This window comes from Saccostrea echinata, unplaced genomic scaffold (assembly GCF_033153115.1).
Source record: "Saccostrea echinata isolate AGI-Se365-2 ecotype Australia unplaced genomic scaffold, CSIRO_AGI_Sech_v1 ptg000025l, whole genome shotgun sequence".
Taxonomy (NCBI): domain Eukaryota; kingdom Metazoa; phylum Mollusca; class Bivalvia; order Ostreida; family Ostreidae; genus Saccostrea; species Saccostrea echinata.
The window spans coordinates 27195938-27212923 of record NW_026889774.1 but is presented as its reverse complement, the minus strand read 5'-3'; the positions used below and the strand labels follow the sequence as shown (position 1 = coordinate 27212923).

Below are 16986 nucleotides of genomic sequence, written 5' to 3'. Positions count from 1 at the left end.
TTCTTACCTGGCACCTATAATGTACCGGCTTACGTAGCAATATGATGCTTTTAAATATACTTTTTATTTATGTATGTATATAAAGTTGCATTTATTTTTTAATCTTTTTATTTCAAAACATTTTATTCAATTTCAATTTTATGATATCAAGGTATATTTTTATAAAATATGTAGTTGTATAACCTCATTGATGAAAATGTATTGCATATCCCTGTATATGACGTTTACCTATCCCATGTCTACATATCTTTTCATTTGCATTTTTCGTATGGGAAAATGTTAAATATTGATTATAAAGTTTATGTATAAACTGTCGATTAATTATGATGTTAAAACTTTTTATATATGTTTACGTTTTATAAGTTCAATTCATCCTCTTTTAAAGAAAAGTAACATCTTAAAAAACATTTGCATAAGATAAATACCATTTTCAGTAAAATAAATTGTTGAAATTGGTTAACTTATGTCTTTATTAATATTTATCCTATTTCATTTACGATTTTGACGGTTTAAAAAATCCACTTTCCCCCTATAAAAATGTCAACCCCAAAAATATACGAAAGGGGGTATACTTAAATTTTCAATTATCGCGTGACCGGAAAATGCGTAACATAAATTATTTTCATATTTTTAGGAAGATAAGGAGTTTTTCTACGAAATATCAAAATTTCATAAAATTTCGTGAGGGGCCGAAAAGCGGCCTTATCGAAACTCCCCCTTTGCAGCCCTCCTCCGGCAAGTGGTCAATATGAGTGAAAAATTCTCGAAGGAACGTTAAACAAAACAAACAAATTAAAAGGTATTTCGATGATATTAATTTGTCCTCAGCTGAGGAGGTAAAAGTATTGTCGCCCTCTGATTTATAAAAAGATCTAATAAAGTCTCCTCAAGAACACCTTGTCAATGATTAGTCATATTAGTATTAACTGCAAGCATCCTATTCAAGTTTGTTCAAAATCATAGCCCCAGGAGGTGAGAGAACATATTTCTTAACGCTTTCATTTAAGATAGTACACAATAGAAAGGCTAAATTTTTCCTGAAATTCAATTCTTCTGAAACTTTGATATTTTGTTCTAAGATTATACAAAATCCTTCTTTATATGTAATGTGAAAGAAATTCAACCGCACATTTTTTGCCCACATAGTGTGAATTATGGCCTATCAGACCCCTGTATGAAGATTATGAAATCAGACATTCGACTTGAGAATGTGCCTTATTTAAAATTTATCAATTGATCTATTGCAACTTGTGTGATGCTGTTTATAAAGGCAACCTTTTTCTCACTAAAACTCAGTAAAATATTGATACTGGTAAATTTGAGTAAAATATGATGCAAAAATAGATCATACATAGTCCTGGAATTGAAAATTCACATGTAAATATTCTACACTGTAAGTTCTCTTATAAGAAAAAAAATGTATGATTCAATTTTTACAAAAATTCAATAGAATGTTTTAAATGGATCCCAGAAAAAAATGTCAAAACACGGAAAATTGAACCAGTGGTTTCTGATATTTTGGCGATTAAAAAAAATCATGGCAAAAAAACTAAAAGATTCAGTAGATTACGTCACAATATTTGACCTTTGACTTCTTAATATGACCTTGACCTTTATTGTACATAACGAATGGGGACTCCTTATATATATGTACAAATATTAGCCATCTACTATTTATGGATCAAAAGTTACACTGCACTTAAAAACAGACTGTTATATTTCTTTTAGACAGCAGAAAGACATTCCAAAATCTTGGCTCCCAAGTGACCAATATATAGGACGTCTTTGATATTTTTTTTAACAAAATATGACAAAAACATGTCACAACTTATTATTTTCCTTACAGAGGTCATTGATTGCTAACAATATAGTAATATTATTCTTTTTTCTCGTGTACTTTTTAAGAAATGAGTTAAAATAGATCTCAAGGGTGTTTTGTACTATCCAAGTTCGTTTAATTCATGGCCATGGGGTTTTATGTTTTCATATAAGAGAGTCAGTCTTCCCGCAGTACACTTTCATTTATCAATAGCAAAGTCTTCGTGAGTTCGACGATTAAAGGAGGACAATTACATTCTATATAAAGCCGATTTCACAGAGGATCCATATCTAGTAAATATCTGTAAGGTTAGCCAGAACTCTCATCGGAATACCGTTAATTCTTTTCTTTTAAAACCCAAATAAATGCTCACTTTGGGCTTTATTTTTAAAAAAATATGACCATATCTGAATCAAACTTGTCTAGAGTTTAAAAAGGTATTTAAATATTATTTTTGCCCAAAATCCGAGGAAAGGGCGGGGTGGGGAGGATGGAAAGGTTAGTATTGTCGACCTCTTATCTGACCATTAAGAATGTTTTCGGCACTTCAATGAAATAACAAAATAAGACCACTTTTTTCAGCACAATGTTTACCGAACTATATAGTAAACATTAAGCGACCAATAGTCACCAAAGCATTAATTCAACATAAGGAATCAATCAATTGCCTCTCTTCGGCTACTGGATGGCGACAGTGTTCGAGAATTGGAATTGTACCGGTACCCGTAAAATGGAAAGTGGAATTGTACCAGTACCCGTAAAATGTATGGAAAGTACCATGCCCACCTGTATGCCATACAAAAAAACTGGCGAATAAAAGCGCTTTCTATTGAATCTTGGTTTGAAACGAGTATTTGAGCCATTTTCTTCACACTTAAAACAGAGTCCGGGAACTGGCCCACTTGAAGTCATTGATGTTATTACAATTCTATCAATATCTTGGACTTTCAGTAGACGGTGACGTGTTAAGGACGACGGACCTAATTCGAAATTTCGAGCCACTGCGCAGAAAACCGCGCATATGTCTTGAATCAAATTGACTTAATTATGTATTGCAAAAGATAAAAATACACATTTTTAATTCTTTTAAAAATACTCAAACGTTTCCTCTCAATTCAAAAATATTGTAAATATTTCGATTTATATTAATTTGTTTATTTTATAAATAAATGATTAACTTGGCCATGGTATTTTCATTGAAAATTTCCCCCAAAATGTGCCCTACAACTGCGTTTGACATCCCCCCCCCCCCCTGAAAAATCTAAGTCGATGGCCCATTTATTTTTTGGCATAATTTGCTGGTAATTTGTCTAGTTATTATTGTCCTTTAATACGAATAAAAATTCTATTGCAGAATTTTTTCAATGATCACTCTTATACCCTACACTGGAAATTTCCCGTTATTTCCTATAGTAATTATCGATTTCCATCGCCAACTTTTGAAATGCTACCCATTAAAAATCTACATCGATGACCATATGATTTTTTTTTATTGATTTTAACTCACCAAAAATCACTTTACCTCATAGTAAAATTTGAATAAAAAATCTTTTTCAGAAATGAATTAGGTCCGTCGTGGTTAATTATAATTTCGTCACATCAAACAGTCAAACAGTGGAACGGGATCTATTCACACTAGAGCAAGCATTAACATAGGGAAGTTAAGTAATTTCACCGAGTTTAGTTGGAGTAAACTTTGTTTCCTTAAGATTATGTCCTCTCGGTGTTTATCAGCAACACCCTAAAGTCCAAGTTATCAGTAGAAATATTCTAATGTTCAGCGTTAAATTTTAATTATTCAAGGAATGAATTTAACAGCTACCCAAGTTTAACTGTATAACCTGGGCTGGGCCAGTTTACGCTTTATAAATCGCGAAACGTTTATAAAAAGCGTAAACTGTTCCAACCAAGGTTTTACAGGTATAACTTGGGTAGCTATTTATTTTATTCTTTATAATCTAATTTTTCATCATAAAGTGTAGAAAATAAGACAATTTCTTCTTCAAAAATGCCTTCAAATTGAACATGATTTAAGGTAACGTCAAGCGGATTGATAAATTTTTGACGTAAGTCATTGCGACGAAGGCAACATAGGTTATATATAAACTAATTTCATATAAACTAATATAAGCTAATTTTTTTTATCCAATCAATGAAATATGGAGAATATGGAAATAATGAACAATAATCAAACTCAAAAGTCCATTGAAAGAAAAAAAAAAAAAAAAAAAATGGGGAGCAGAGCAAATGCAGACCTCCAAAAACATCAGAAGCGGGATCAGGTGCCACGGAGGAGTAAGCATCCCCTGTCGACCGGTCACACCCGCCATGTGCTCCTTGTCATGATCGGGCAAACGGAAAAATACGCAGCAATTTCAGTGTGTAAATAATGGCCTAACAATTAGTATGAAAAACATCAGTCAGCATTTGACCTAATGATAGTTTGTATTTGCTGATAAGGTCATTGTATCGACCATAGAACTTACGAAATGATGACTTCAAACGAGACTGTTGATATCCTTGTTTCATTAATTTGTTAGTTAATATCTTGTCTCGTTTTAAAAATTGATCGGACCTAAAGCATGCTCTTGCGTATCGAATCAACTGGGAGACATAAACCCCATATGCAGGTGATAAGGGTATGTTGCTATAAAAGTAAGGGAAGTTGATGATAGAAAAGTTGAAGTCATCACGTTTATCATAACGTTTTGTTGTAAGGTTACCATTAACGTCTTTTTCTTGTAAAATATCCAAATATGAAACAGACAGACTCTGTGGTGTCTTTTTTTTCAAGTTCACTGGGACACATCGAATCGACATACTATTGTTAATTGATAATGCTTCGTCGATGTATTTTAATGTCGAATTTAGACATTAGAATTTAGACATAAATGACGCGTTACAACAAAAATTAAACTATTTAAAAATATTGCCGAAAAATTTAATTTTTCCTTTGATATACGGTTTATGGTATTATACTCGGTACACAGTGAAAAAGTAAACAGTTTTTTCGACGAATAACATGTACATGTATTTTATAAGAAAGCTTCAATTGAGACGTAATAATAGCTGTAAATATACGGGCACACATGATATAATTATCTTCATCCTCTATCCATTCTGCGCATTAGTTCTGTTTGTGCACTCACGCTATGACAAAGAGAACGATTTTCTCGTAATTGTTTTACTTACGTACATTTATCATTTTACACATTACTTACAAGTTAAGAAAGAAAATATATATCATTTCTTTAACTATCAAGCTGGGAAGATATACGTCATAAAGGGAAAATACCATCTTTATGGCATATGCCTTTATTCCGTCAAGCTGCACACCTTTACATTGATTTATTAACTGAAATTAAAGCGGAAGTTGTTATAAAATGGAAACACGGAAGTAATTTAAAAACTGAATTAAGGAATTCCGCCTCCTGTCTGCCTTTCAGAACATTGTTCTGCAATGAAATCATTAAAACAGTCCATAATTCCTAATTTATTACAAAAAAATCTAACATATTCACAAATAAATAAACTCAGAGCATTTTGTACACAGGTAATATGCAGGATTCAAAACCCGCTGTATTTGATTGAATAAATATTTAAGGTGAGTTTTGAAATAAACAAATATAAAAAAATATGCTGCAAACATAATTTAAAATAGAAAACATATATATGAATCTAAATATGAATTAATGAAGCTAATCAATACATAATTTCCAGTAAAGTCACAGATGTAAGACTAATCATATGCAAAGACATGAATGCAATTAACGGTTTTTAATTAAGATGAAATGATTTTCAATAAAATAAATAAATCTACAGCTAAACACACACATAATTACGTCCAAGGGACAGATGTTAACGTTTTTCAAATAATAGCTTAACACCCACTATTCGCCGCTGGACACGTGTTTTTTTTACGATATACTGTATGAGTGCAGAAATAAAAGACTAGATTTGTGGACGTCATAATTGCACCTTAGACACACACAAGGGGTTTAACACTTATAAGAACTTTCCCTTTTTCCAGAGAAAATGCAGATTAAAATATGCAATGTTTTCGTAGCAATGACATTTGGGTTAACTTCTACAATAATAAACAAAAACAACTTTATTTTAAACGAGCCAATGATTAGCTTCTTAGAAAAACGAACCTTTTACTTATCTTATTATTATTCACGCGTAAGTGAAGTGAATGAACGGTATTAACATATAGACTACACTTCGCCACGCACATCAGCTCTAGAAAAACAATAATAAATTACAGATAGGTATTATGAATGGTTAAAAATTGGATACAACAGCAAAATCTACAAACAGAATACAAATGAACAATATAAATATTAAACATGCAAAGGTCTGATAAAAAAGATCAAAAAGAAAAGAAAATATTCATTTTATAAAAGTCACAATTCGAAAGCTCATTTGTATGACCTGAGACAGTTTGATATCACAGACATAATGGGTCACGTGTTCCTTAGATGTTCCTTAATTACCTAATGACTTTTTTTCATTTAATGGGCCATGACAAAGTAAAAACCTACATATCAGCAGATTTGTGACTCAGGTCATGGTGTGTTACTATGACCTATAGCCTTGAGTAATCTTGTCCAGCATCTAAAAATATTTCTGTTCCCTTTCCTCTTTAGGTAGAATTTATCATTGAGTCAGACCTTCTTTTTTGTTCTCTACGCCTAACTTTTCCTCCTACACAATCTGCTTACATTTTATACAATCTTCGTTTAATTCACATATGTAACGTAAATCAATGTCTCATCGAGGCCAACTTCTGCTAATTTATACAATTTTCAGTTTAAATATCTACTAAGGGATATCTTTCAGTCAGAATCAAATAGTTACAAATTGTAGATCCTCCTAGGACACCTCACGCCCCTCGTTCCTTTAATGATCCCTCTCCTCTGGCGGTCTATAGGGCACCCCTAAGTGTCTGAACACGGATTCTTCTGTTGGCGTAGGAAGAGGAGTCCCCTCAAACACTTTTTCATTGCCCTGAAAGATTTCATCTTTCATTTCATACAGGAAGTCAAAAAGATAAGTGAATATAGAAGTCTGAATAAACATAAAGCTTTCACGAAGGACTATGAAGACAACGCAATTAAAGAAACCTAGTAAGGCACCAAGACGCAGAAATCCGTAGAAAAATGAGGCGTAGAAAATCACCTGAAACATTCAATAGGGAACAGATTTATTGTAGAAGTGAACCCTCTGTAAAATTGTAATCTACTGATTACTTCAGGTGTAAAACTGTTTGAATTTACAAAATGAAGGAATGAAGGTAGGATATATATATATATATATATATATATATATATATATATATATATATATATATATATATATATATATATATTTAACATAAATTAATATATATATATATAAATTAAAGAACGCAAAAACGTGTGTTTCCAAAAACATTGATTTCTTGGGACCTCTGTCATATATCAAATGCCTTAAAATGGATGGTCAGAGGATAATCTTATATCAATATCAAACATCTATATATATATATATATATATATATATATATATATATATATATATATATATATATATGACAATCATTAATAAAATTATAATAATAATACAGGGTTAACACGTGATTTCCATCACTTGTGACAGAATTTGGAGGTGACCTGCCCTTCACACTTACATGTAGGACAAGAATAATTAAATTTCAGTATTGCATCAGGGCTGGCACGAGATACAGTGTGTATTTTTTATCATTATGTACATCCAATAATATTGAATTCTGCCTGGAATCCTATATGATGTGTTCAGGAAGAAAAATTACTTATATACGTCATATACAGATTTCTGAGCGCAGATTGTCAGCGGGAAGCTCGTTAGGTTTTGGCACATACTGATGTAAACTGATAACTTCACAGTTTATCAGATAATTATAATGTTATAAAATTACAAAAAAACCTATATTTGTTTAAACCTCCACTGAGGTAGTAAAAAGTAATTAAGAATAAGAAATTGTAGAAGTAAGAAGTATTGATATGACTTTAAAAAAAATGTGCAACTTTCGTTAACTGCCAATCAAAATATTTATAAATCAGTAAATCGATTGCTTAAAGCCAAAACCACTAATTAGAAAAATCACCCTTCTTTTTACCATCATAAAAGTGCATATCTTATCGATAATGAGCTGCACTGAAAACATCAATTTTGTCGGCGGTTCTCGAATGCCCTCAGTCTGGCACCTTGACCTTTCAGCTGAGGTCACAACAGTTGATTGAAAATCAATTAACCTGTCTCGCTTGGTAGATAAGTATATGCAACCACTTCATTTGAAATCCTTGATGTTTCCGCAATAAATCACCGTCAAAGCTAACCATTAAGTCTATCTAATGAAGGCCAATAATTATGTAATTTTTAATTATACAACAGAATAATGACGGATAGAAATCCCGGGGAATAAATGATTATTTTTAAGATTACTAAGAAAGCTGACTTTGCTGAAAAGTGACAGAAGACCCAGCGTTTGTTGTATCCTGTAGCTAATGTTTTGTATTCTACGAGAAATTTGCGTGATAGTAAAATAGACAATAGTGTTTGAAAAACTTGCTTGCGGTTGTCGACTGTATATGAAATATAGTTGGGCAATATTGTTAATTTCAATTTAATGAATGAGATACATGAATATATATTATTTGGGCAATATTGGACATTCCCTACTTCCTTAACAAGAAAGATAATATTAATACAAAAGATGAAAATTACTGTAAGTTGTTATGTGACAGATAATGCTGGGAAAATGTTAGTCTTTTAATGACAAAAATGTCTATGTGGAAGATAGTACAAGGTCATAAACTAGGCTACTTTGCAAAAGGCACTTTTATTCACTTTTAAGTTGGCTACATCGTGTAAAAACAATATTCTTCATACATGCAGATCACCCTGTAATTACACAAGAAACAGTCTATACTATATACAATGCTACATTGCAAGACAGGTTAATTCTATATTATTGCAGGTTGCACTTATGAAGAACAGGATAGTATAGAAATTAGAAACTAAGTCTATAATATTATGCCCTGCACTTTCATTACAGATTAATATAGAGACGAAGTTCCGTTAAAATGCACTTTGCACTTGTTATATTGCTGCATTTACACGACAGATTCATACAGACACAAAGTTTCTACATGATATATAGCTTGCACTTGCACGGCAGTTTTATACAAAGTTCTGCTATATTGCACACAAACTGACTTACACGACAGGTTCTTATAAAAGACAAAGTTCTGTTATATTGCACACAAACTGACTTACACGACAGGTTCTTATAAAAGACAAAGTTCTGTTATATTGCACACAAACTGACTTACACGACAGGTTCTTATAAAAGACAAAAGTTCTGCTATATTGCACACAAACTGACTTACACGACAGGTTCTTATAAAAGACAAAGTTCTGCTATATTGCACACAAACTGACTTACACGACAGGTTCTTATAAAAGACAAAGTTCTGTTATATTGCACACTTACACGACAGGTTCGTATCGAGACAAAACACGCTGCACGTACACGGCAGTTTTATACTAAGTTCTGTTACATTGCAAACTGCATTTACACGGCAGGTTCATATAAAGACAAAATTGTATATTATATTACACGTTCCACTTACACGGCAGGTTTATATAGAGATGAAGTTTCCTTATATATAGCTGCATTTACATGGTCAGTTACTATAGAGACAGATTTCTGTTACATGTACACGCTAGACTTGCAAGACATGTCAACACAGAGACAGAATTCCTGTTTTACAAAACAGAGTGCAGATCTAAGCCTTTCATGACATGTCACTTAATCCCCTTATGTATAAACACAAGATAACAGAATAATTATGAATTATTGGTATTTGGCTTTTATAATATATTGAATATGTCTGAGCAACAGAAACAAGATATTGTTAATAGAAACAATATGAATTTTGAAGCTGATGATCAGTATGAAACAAGAGATAGCCGCGATTAACCGAGAACTCGTTGAAATTCCAATAGGTAGAACAAAATTAAGTTGACAACATAACATAATGTTTGCGTGTCTTTGGTGATATAAAGAACAAAATTAATGTCTTCAAATGTCATACAATATTATGTGTTCTTAACAGTGGCAGATTCGGAAAAAAAACAAAAAGGTTTTCGAAGGTAGTACAGTAAAACCTGTCTAATCTGACAAGCAGTGGGAGACAAATTCTGTGTCGGAATAGACAGGATATCGGATTGCACAGTGTAAAAAACAAGGAAAATAGTAAAAAGGGAATGAAAATGAATGTTGGAATTCACAGTGAAACGGACTGCACAGCTGTCGGGTTTGATAATTTTTACTGTATAAGTGTGGAGAACAGCTGTACTTCAATGGTGGACTATTAAAGCTACATCACAAGAAAATTCAACTTTGATGCTCAACTTTTTTTGTCAAGTCCACTTGCACGTGTAAATGTTGTGTATGCTTTGTGTACTACTATTATTCTTTTTCAGAATTGAAAACAATTCTGGCATACCTTTCTAATGACTCCTGTGTTCAGGGAATGTTCCGACAAAGACATCCCTGATTTCTTTGCTAACAACCTCAGGGATCTGTTTAAATGAGCTGATCCTGTGAAGTAAACCAAGGCGCATGCGTATTCGTCATATGGCACAACAATGATATCAATTCTTCGATGCTAAAAAGAAAGAAATATATCAATATATTTCGAATTCAGAATCGTATGTTGTGCATGGTTATATTATGGTTTGTCCCTAGTAAAACTTGATTATGTGGGTCAACTGTATACTAAGTAAATTATACAATGAAATATGGAGATAATGAACAGTATTCAAGCTCAAAGTTCATTAAAACAATACAAATCGGGAGCACAGCAAACACGGACCTTCAAAAACATCAGAGGTGGGATCAGGTGCTATAGAGGAGAGATCATCCCCTGCCAACCGGCCACACCCGCCGTGTGCTCATTGTCATGATCGGGAAATAACGGAAAAATCCGTCGACAATTCTTTGTGTAAATAATGGCCTAACAATTAGTGTGAAAAACATTAATCAGCATATGACTGAATGATATACTTTATTTGCTGAAAAGGTCATTTGTATCGACCATAGAACTTAAGACATGATGACTTTAAACGAGACTGTTGATATTCTTGTTTCATCAACTTGTTTGTCAATAACTTACCTAGTTTTAGAAATTGTTCATACGTAGAGCATGTTCGTGCTTAACTGAGAGATATAAACCCCATATGCAGGTGATAAGGGTATATTGCTGCATAAGTAAGGGAAGTTCACGATTCAAAAGTTGAAGTTTACCATAAAGCTTTGTTGTTAGATTACCATTAACGTCTTTTTACTAGTAAAATATCAAAATATGAAACAGATGTGTCAGACTCTGTGATATCTTTTATTTCAAGCTCACTGGGATATATCGTGTCGACATATAAATAGAAATAATTACTGTTAATTGAAAATACGTTGTCGATAAAGCTAAATGTCGAGTTGAAGGCCACAGCAAAAGATTTCTTTTTCTCACGTATAAGTTATAAATAAGCGTAGAACTCATGATTGATTTTTACATTCAGTATTCAGTATTTGTTATAATTAATATAGATCCCTTCACAGGAACCAGGGTTCTTTTTTTCTCAAATCATAAGAATAAAATTTTGGCAGGGGCGGGCCTGGGGGAGCAAGAAGACCAGGAAGAAAATGACTCATGCCGAAATTATACATTTCAAACACGCATATTTACTGATCAATGAACAGGTCTAGAGTGGAATAGTAATGAACTGTCAATAATTTATGGGATGTCGAGCACGACTTTTCAATCATGCTGCCTGAGAGGTGAAAAGTAAGACAGGCTTTTAATTTAAAATGTCAAAATCATCATTACTTCATGGATTAATCTCCATCTAAACTCATCTTAAATCAGTACAAACTGCATTAATTGATTTAAGAAGTAAAGCCTACATAGGCTACATGCAGTATGAAACTATGTAAATCTATCTACGATGGTATTGGCCTTTCTGTGAAGTAAATATTTTTTTTTTTTACAGCTAAGCTTTGTGAGAAATAATACAAGCATGCACAACCTGACATTCAACATCAAACAGGGTATATCATTTACTTTTTGGTTTTCCCCTGGTAGTCGACAGACCCCTAGATACTTCTTCTGACTTCCGTTGTCCTCGGCGGAAACAAGATCATCCGTCAGGAACCCTGCAAGTACATAATTTACAATCAATCATAGAAAACCGAGGCTTTATAAATACTGCAATATAATAATTTGAATTTTTTTAATACCTACTATAGATTAGACACTTATTGGAAAATTGAAAAAATTGTCATCTTATTACAATGTAGTTCAATGGTAAGATATTTTGTTCAAAGGTCCACTGTACTTAATGATAAATGGCATATCATTTTTTTTTAATAAGCGTTATATTGTACTGGAAAAACACAGGGATCACAAGTAATATAATAACTAAGGCACAAGTAAGGTATCCTATATCACCCGTTATTCTAGCAATATGATTCGACATAATTACCAGTAAGTAATTAACCCACGATACCCGCCGTCTTGACGTCATTCATAGATTTTCTCCCCTTTTTGAATAATTAAAAAGAGGAAAATGATACATTTCCCTCTCTTTTTTTTTGTTTGCTATAAGAGCTGCTTTTTAAGGCATGATAATTCTCTTGCAGTAAATGGCATTGTTTTATTACGTGAAACGAAAACAATTATCCTAAATTTGTTAAACATGGCTCTAATTGTCCAGAAATGGTAGGCCTTATCTACAGGGTTCGACCAATAATCTTAAGCTAATTTCCTTTCCAATGTTAACCAAAATGAAATGAAAGAAAGAAATCAATTATATTTAAAACTCATATTAACTGTTAAGTGTTGGGAATGATTTTTCTCTGTTATTGTTACAAAAGTTCAAATTTCAACCGAAAGGGGGGGGGGGGGAAGGCAGATGACTTACACAACGGAATGTTTTATTGGACTTTTTTTCCGGAGAGGGGTAGCAAGAACGACTCCCACACGTTTTCCGATGTACACGATTTAATCTTGTGTGTGTTATATATGCAATTATAAGCGGTAACAAAATCCGTGATGAAAAATACTTAACCTTAATAAATCTTTAACAGTTGCTAAGTGTGACTAAAAAATCCATGAATTCGACCAAAGTGAGTTCCCCTGATACACAACGGTCGTGAAAAGCAACGGAATCCTAGTTCCAGACCTTAAGCTAAGAGTGCCTTCATTACATTTGTACTTTCTTTTATTCTCACGCGTAACTGTGGAAAATAAATAATCATAATGTTAATGCGAGTGGGGTTTTTTCCTAAAGAGAAAACACTTGATAAAGTAATAAAAACTGTGTTTTTCGAAGGTTTCCATTGTCATATATACATATACTGTGGTTCAGTAATGAAATACTGAATAGAATAATGAAGACCATAAAGCTAATTATTTTTCACACGTAAATATATTGTTATAATGTGATTTAACTATAAGAGTGTCAGATAAAGTATAACAAAAACAAACTATGTTTCTCAATGGTTCCCATAGTCTTGATCATGTAAGTGCTTTTTAGTTTTGCAAACAATAATAAAATACTGATTAGATGTATACAACACTTTTTATAAGCCAGTTCCCTTTACCTCGTATTACCTGTCAAAGTATATGACAGTTTATAATCACTATGCGTGCAGGTAATAATTCATATCAAAGAACAAATCACTAGTAATTACCATCCATTAACATTCTGAGTTATGGGATTACGCCCTTTTATCGCATACAGACTTCTACAAGTACCTTGTGTGCAGAAGGTGAATGTAGGAAAAGATAAATCTTAATAACCCGAGTTTATCACTTCCTTTCAATATCTACAGATTTTCAAACCGTATTGTTTATTTTGTTGTCAAATTACCATGGATTATACTACTTTGTTCTTCCTTTTAATGTGCCTTTTAGTAATTTAGCATTTAAAGGACTCTTTTAAAAGCTACCAAATATCTCCATCCTCATATTGAACCGAACAAATGTCCTTATTTGAAAGATGGCCTTGACATTTATAACTGCACGTTTAAATTAAACAGTTGATTCATCTGAGAAGATGTCTTTACCTATTGACATTGACTTCATAATGAAATACAGCTTTTCAGAACTGTACAATCTATAACTCAAATATTTTCTTCTCTTTTATGATGTTCTGATTTCATGTTAATTTGTGTCCACAATTCAAGTGCAAACAAAGCAAACCATATCATTACATTATATATTAATTAACATATTAATTCTTTGCCTTTGGCATTGAAAAGATGCTTTCTACTTGAAGACTGGTATGCAAGTTAGTAAATAAAATGTTCTGGATTCTAGACATATTCACTGCATCAACCTATAGGACCAAAAAGTGAATAATAATTGGATTTGAATGTGTGCATTTAAAAGATGATTCACCAATCAAAATAAATGTAAGTATCAACCAATTGTCCCGCCTCACCAGGTACGACAGAACGCCAAAACGACGCGTGATATGAATTATGTGTAGATCTTATATTAAGCAAAAAAAAAATTTACCTAGGTAGAGCCGTTAAATACTACAGGCAATAAATTTGACGGTCCCATTCTTCATATTGCTTACGATATTACCCTGAAACAATATCTCACTAAACATAACTAGATATTTCCAAGCTGAAATCACTGTGAACTACTAATGCAAAGAAATGTGAAGATAACGACCATAAATCATCCCCAAAAGTCTTATTAAACAATACATATAAAGAGCAGAGCAAACACAGACCCTTAAAATTATCAGTAGTGGGATCAGGTGCCATGAGGGAGTAAGCATCCCCTGTCGACGGGTTTCACCTGCCGTAAGTCTGCTTTGATCAGGAAAGGAGAAATACATAGATAATTCAGTATGAAATAATGACCTTACATTTTACATTTAAAAGTGTGTATTTGCAAACTAGGTCATTGTATGGATCATAGAATTTTCATGTTGACTTTAAACGAGAATGTGTTACCCCTGTATTATCAACTTATTTGTCAGAAGTTTACAAATAAGTTTTACATTAATGAAACTGTTCACAATTGAATTATAATACGGTATTATTATATGGCTTTGGACACTTTTATATTTGACGAAAAGCATAACTTGAAGACCGGTATGCAAGTGAAATTATTCTTTGAATTCTATATAAATTTACTGCATCAACAGAGGACCAATAGATGAAAAAAGTTTGAGTGTAACTGAATTTTAATGTGTAAAAAAAATTGGGGCTTAAGAGATGATTCACCAATCAAAAGTTATGTAAGCACCAACCAATTGTCTCGCTCCGCCAGCTACGACAATTCATTAATCGTCAAGACCACTGAAGAACAACACGTGATATGAATTGTGTGTAGATTTTATAATAAGTAAAGACATATAATTCAATGCGAAGGCAAATAGATAATAGAGGGAGCATTGGGCACCGTGTTATGTTTACTTAGCGCCATTTTAGAGCTAAGTTCCATTTACCCAATATGATAACAGGATTACAGATTTCAACCTTTTAATTTTTTTTTAATTTTCTTAAAAAGTGATTTCTGGATTAAGCAGTATCAATCGAGCCAACTTTATTCGAGAAATAATTATTATGAATTATCTAGTAAGAAAAAGTTTTGTAAAGCATATATCTAGTACAGTAAAAATTTAAGCTCTGGCTCAAGAAAAGAACGTCTTACTAAAAGGTAATACAGTATATCATCAAATTGTCGCGTCACCTTACTTTCGCTAGATACAAGTAGTTATTGCGTATTTATAAGTCAAACCATTTTTTAAGGAATTTTGGTTATGTTATATCTAATCTTTAATAATGTAAATGTACGGCAGAATGGCAATTTTCACCAAAAATATTCTCACGTACTAACCTAAAATAAAGTTATTGCATGTAAAAAAAATTAGTTACAGTAGCCCTGTCTATAATTTGTAGAGGCCAGATGGACATGCACAATTTCTATGGCAGCATTGGTTCTTGGTCTAAATTCATTTCAAAAAGCACAAATCATGAAACATCAGTTATTCTTTGAACTTGACTTTTTCCGTTTAACCTCTAGGATTAAGCGTTTGGGTAAACGTTAAAAAGATAACGAAGAATCCAAAGAAAATTTTTTTATTGAAGCAATCAATGAATCGAACAAACCTATCGAAATAACCTCTATTTTGGGCCATGTGACCTAAAATGACATCAATAGTAGACAGACATAAAATGTCTTCAATGTGGACATAATGTATTGTCTTGCTTGTATTTCTTACTCTTCCCTTCCCAAACACAAAAACCATATACTTAAAAACATTTGACTTTGTTCACAGAAACTTAATATCTTAAAACGATTTTGTTTTCTAATTGGCTACCCTTATTCAATGAATTACATCCTTTATTTCATCCTTGACCCAAGGTTACTCTAATATTCAGACATGGTCCCAATATCAAAGTGTTAATGCACAATGTTTACCTTTATAAAACCTTTCAAACCATAAGCTCACTTGAGCTTTTGATTCATTGAGCTGAAAAAATCATTCGTTTGAACTTCAATCTGACAACTTGTAAGAGGCATTTTCTCTAATATGCAAGTTACAAATGGCGAGGCGGGAATTTGATCTAATCGAAGAAAGAATTAACCTAATATAACAAGGGCCATTTATCGTAGAAATTCTGAAATCAAAGCAACAGTGACCTACATAAGAAAGCTTATCAGTGAACATAACGCATAACTTAACACAGGAAAAAAATTGATTTCCTTTATAACTGCTATTCCAGCAGCAGTATTTCTGATTTGACCAAATTCAAAGGCGACAGGCCTTTGACCCAAGTAATTTTCTTCGATATTTCGACCCGAGTACTGACAATATAAATGTAATATCATTATAAGATTAATTCAAAATAAATAGAATAATTTAAAAATTAAACTGTGCATGCAAGGTTCATCAAAATGGTGTTAGTACTGACAGTGACATTATGTTAAATGTTGAACATTGTTAAAATATTGATCAGGATATCTTCTTTTTGGTTTGAAGTTGAAATACCAGATTAAACCTTTACATGAATGCGTCTCTTGGTGGTTTAATCAGGGCATTCAGACAAGACCCTGGAT

General features: G+C 32.4%; 1 protein-coding gene across 1 annotated transcript in view; it reads right to left on the bottom strand.

Moving 5' to 3' along the window:
- Positions 1–5520: 5520 nt before the first annotated feature.
- Positions 5521–16986, bottom strand: part of LOC133192289 (DNA polymerase lambda-like) — a 79241-nt gene continuing 67775 nt past the window's right edge. The window contains exons 7-9 of the mRNA XM_061328303.1: positions 11965–12056; positions 10354–10515; positions 5521–6829 (exon numbers count right to left, since the gene is read on the bottom strand). Coding sequence (XP_061184287.1) covers positions 6722–6829; positions 10354–10515; positions 11965–12056 — 362 coding nt within the window. The 3' untranslated portion in view covers positions 5521–6721. The remainder of the gene's footprint in view (positions 6830–10353; positions 10516–11964; positions 12057–16986) is intronic.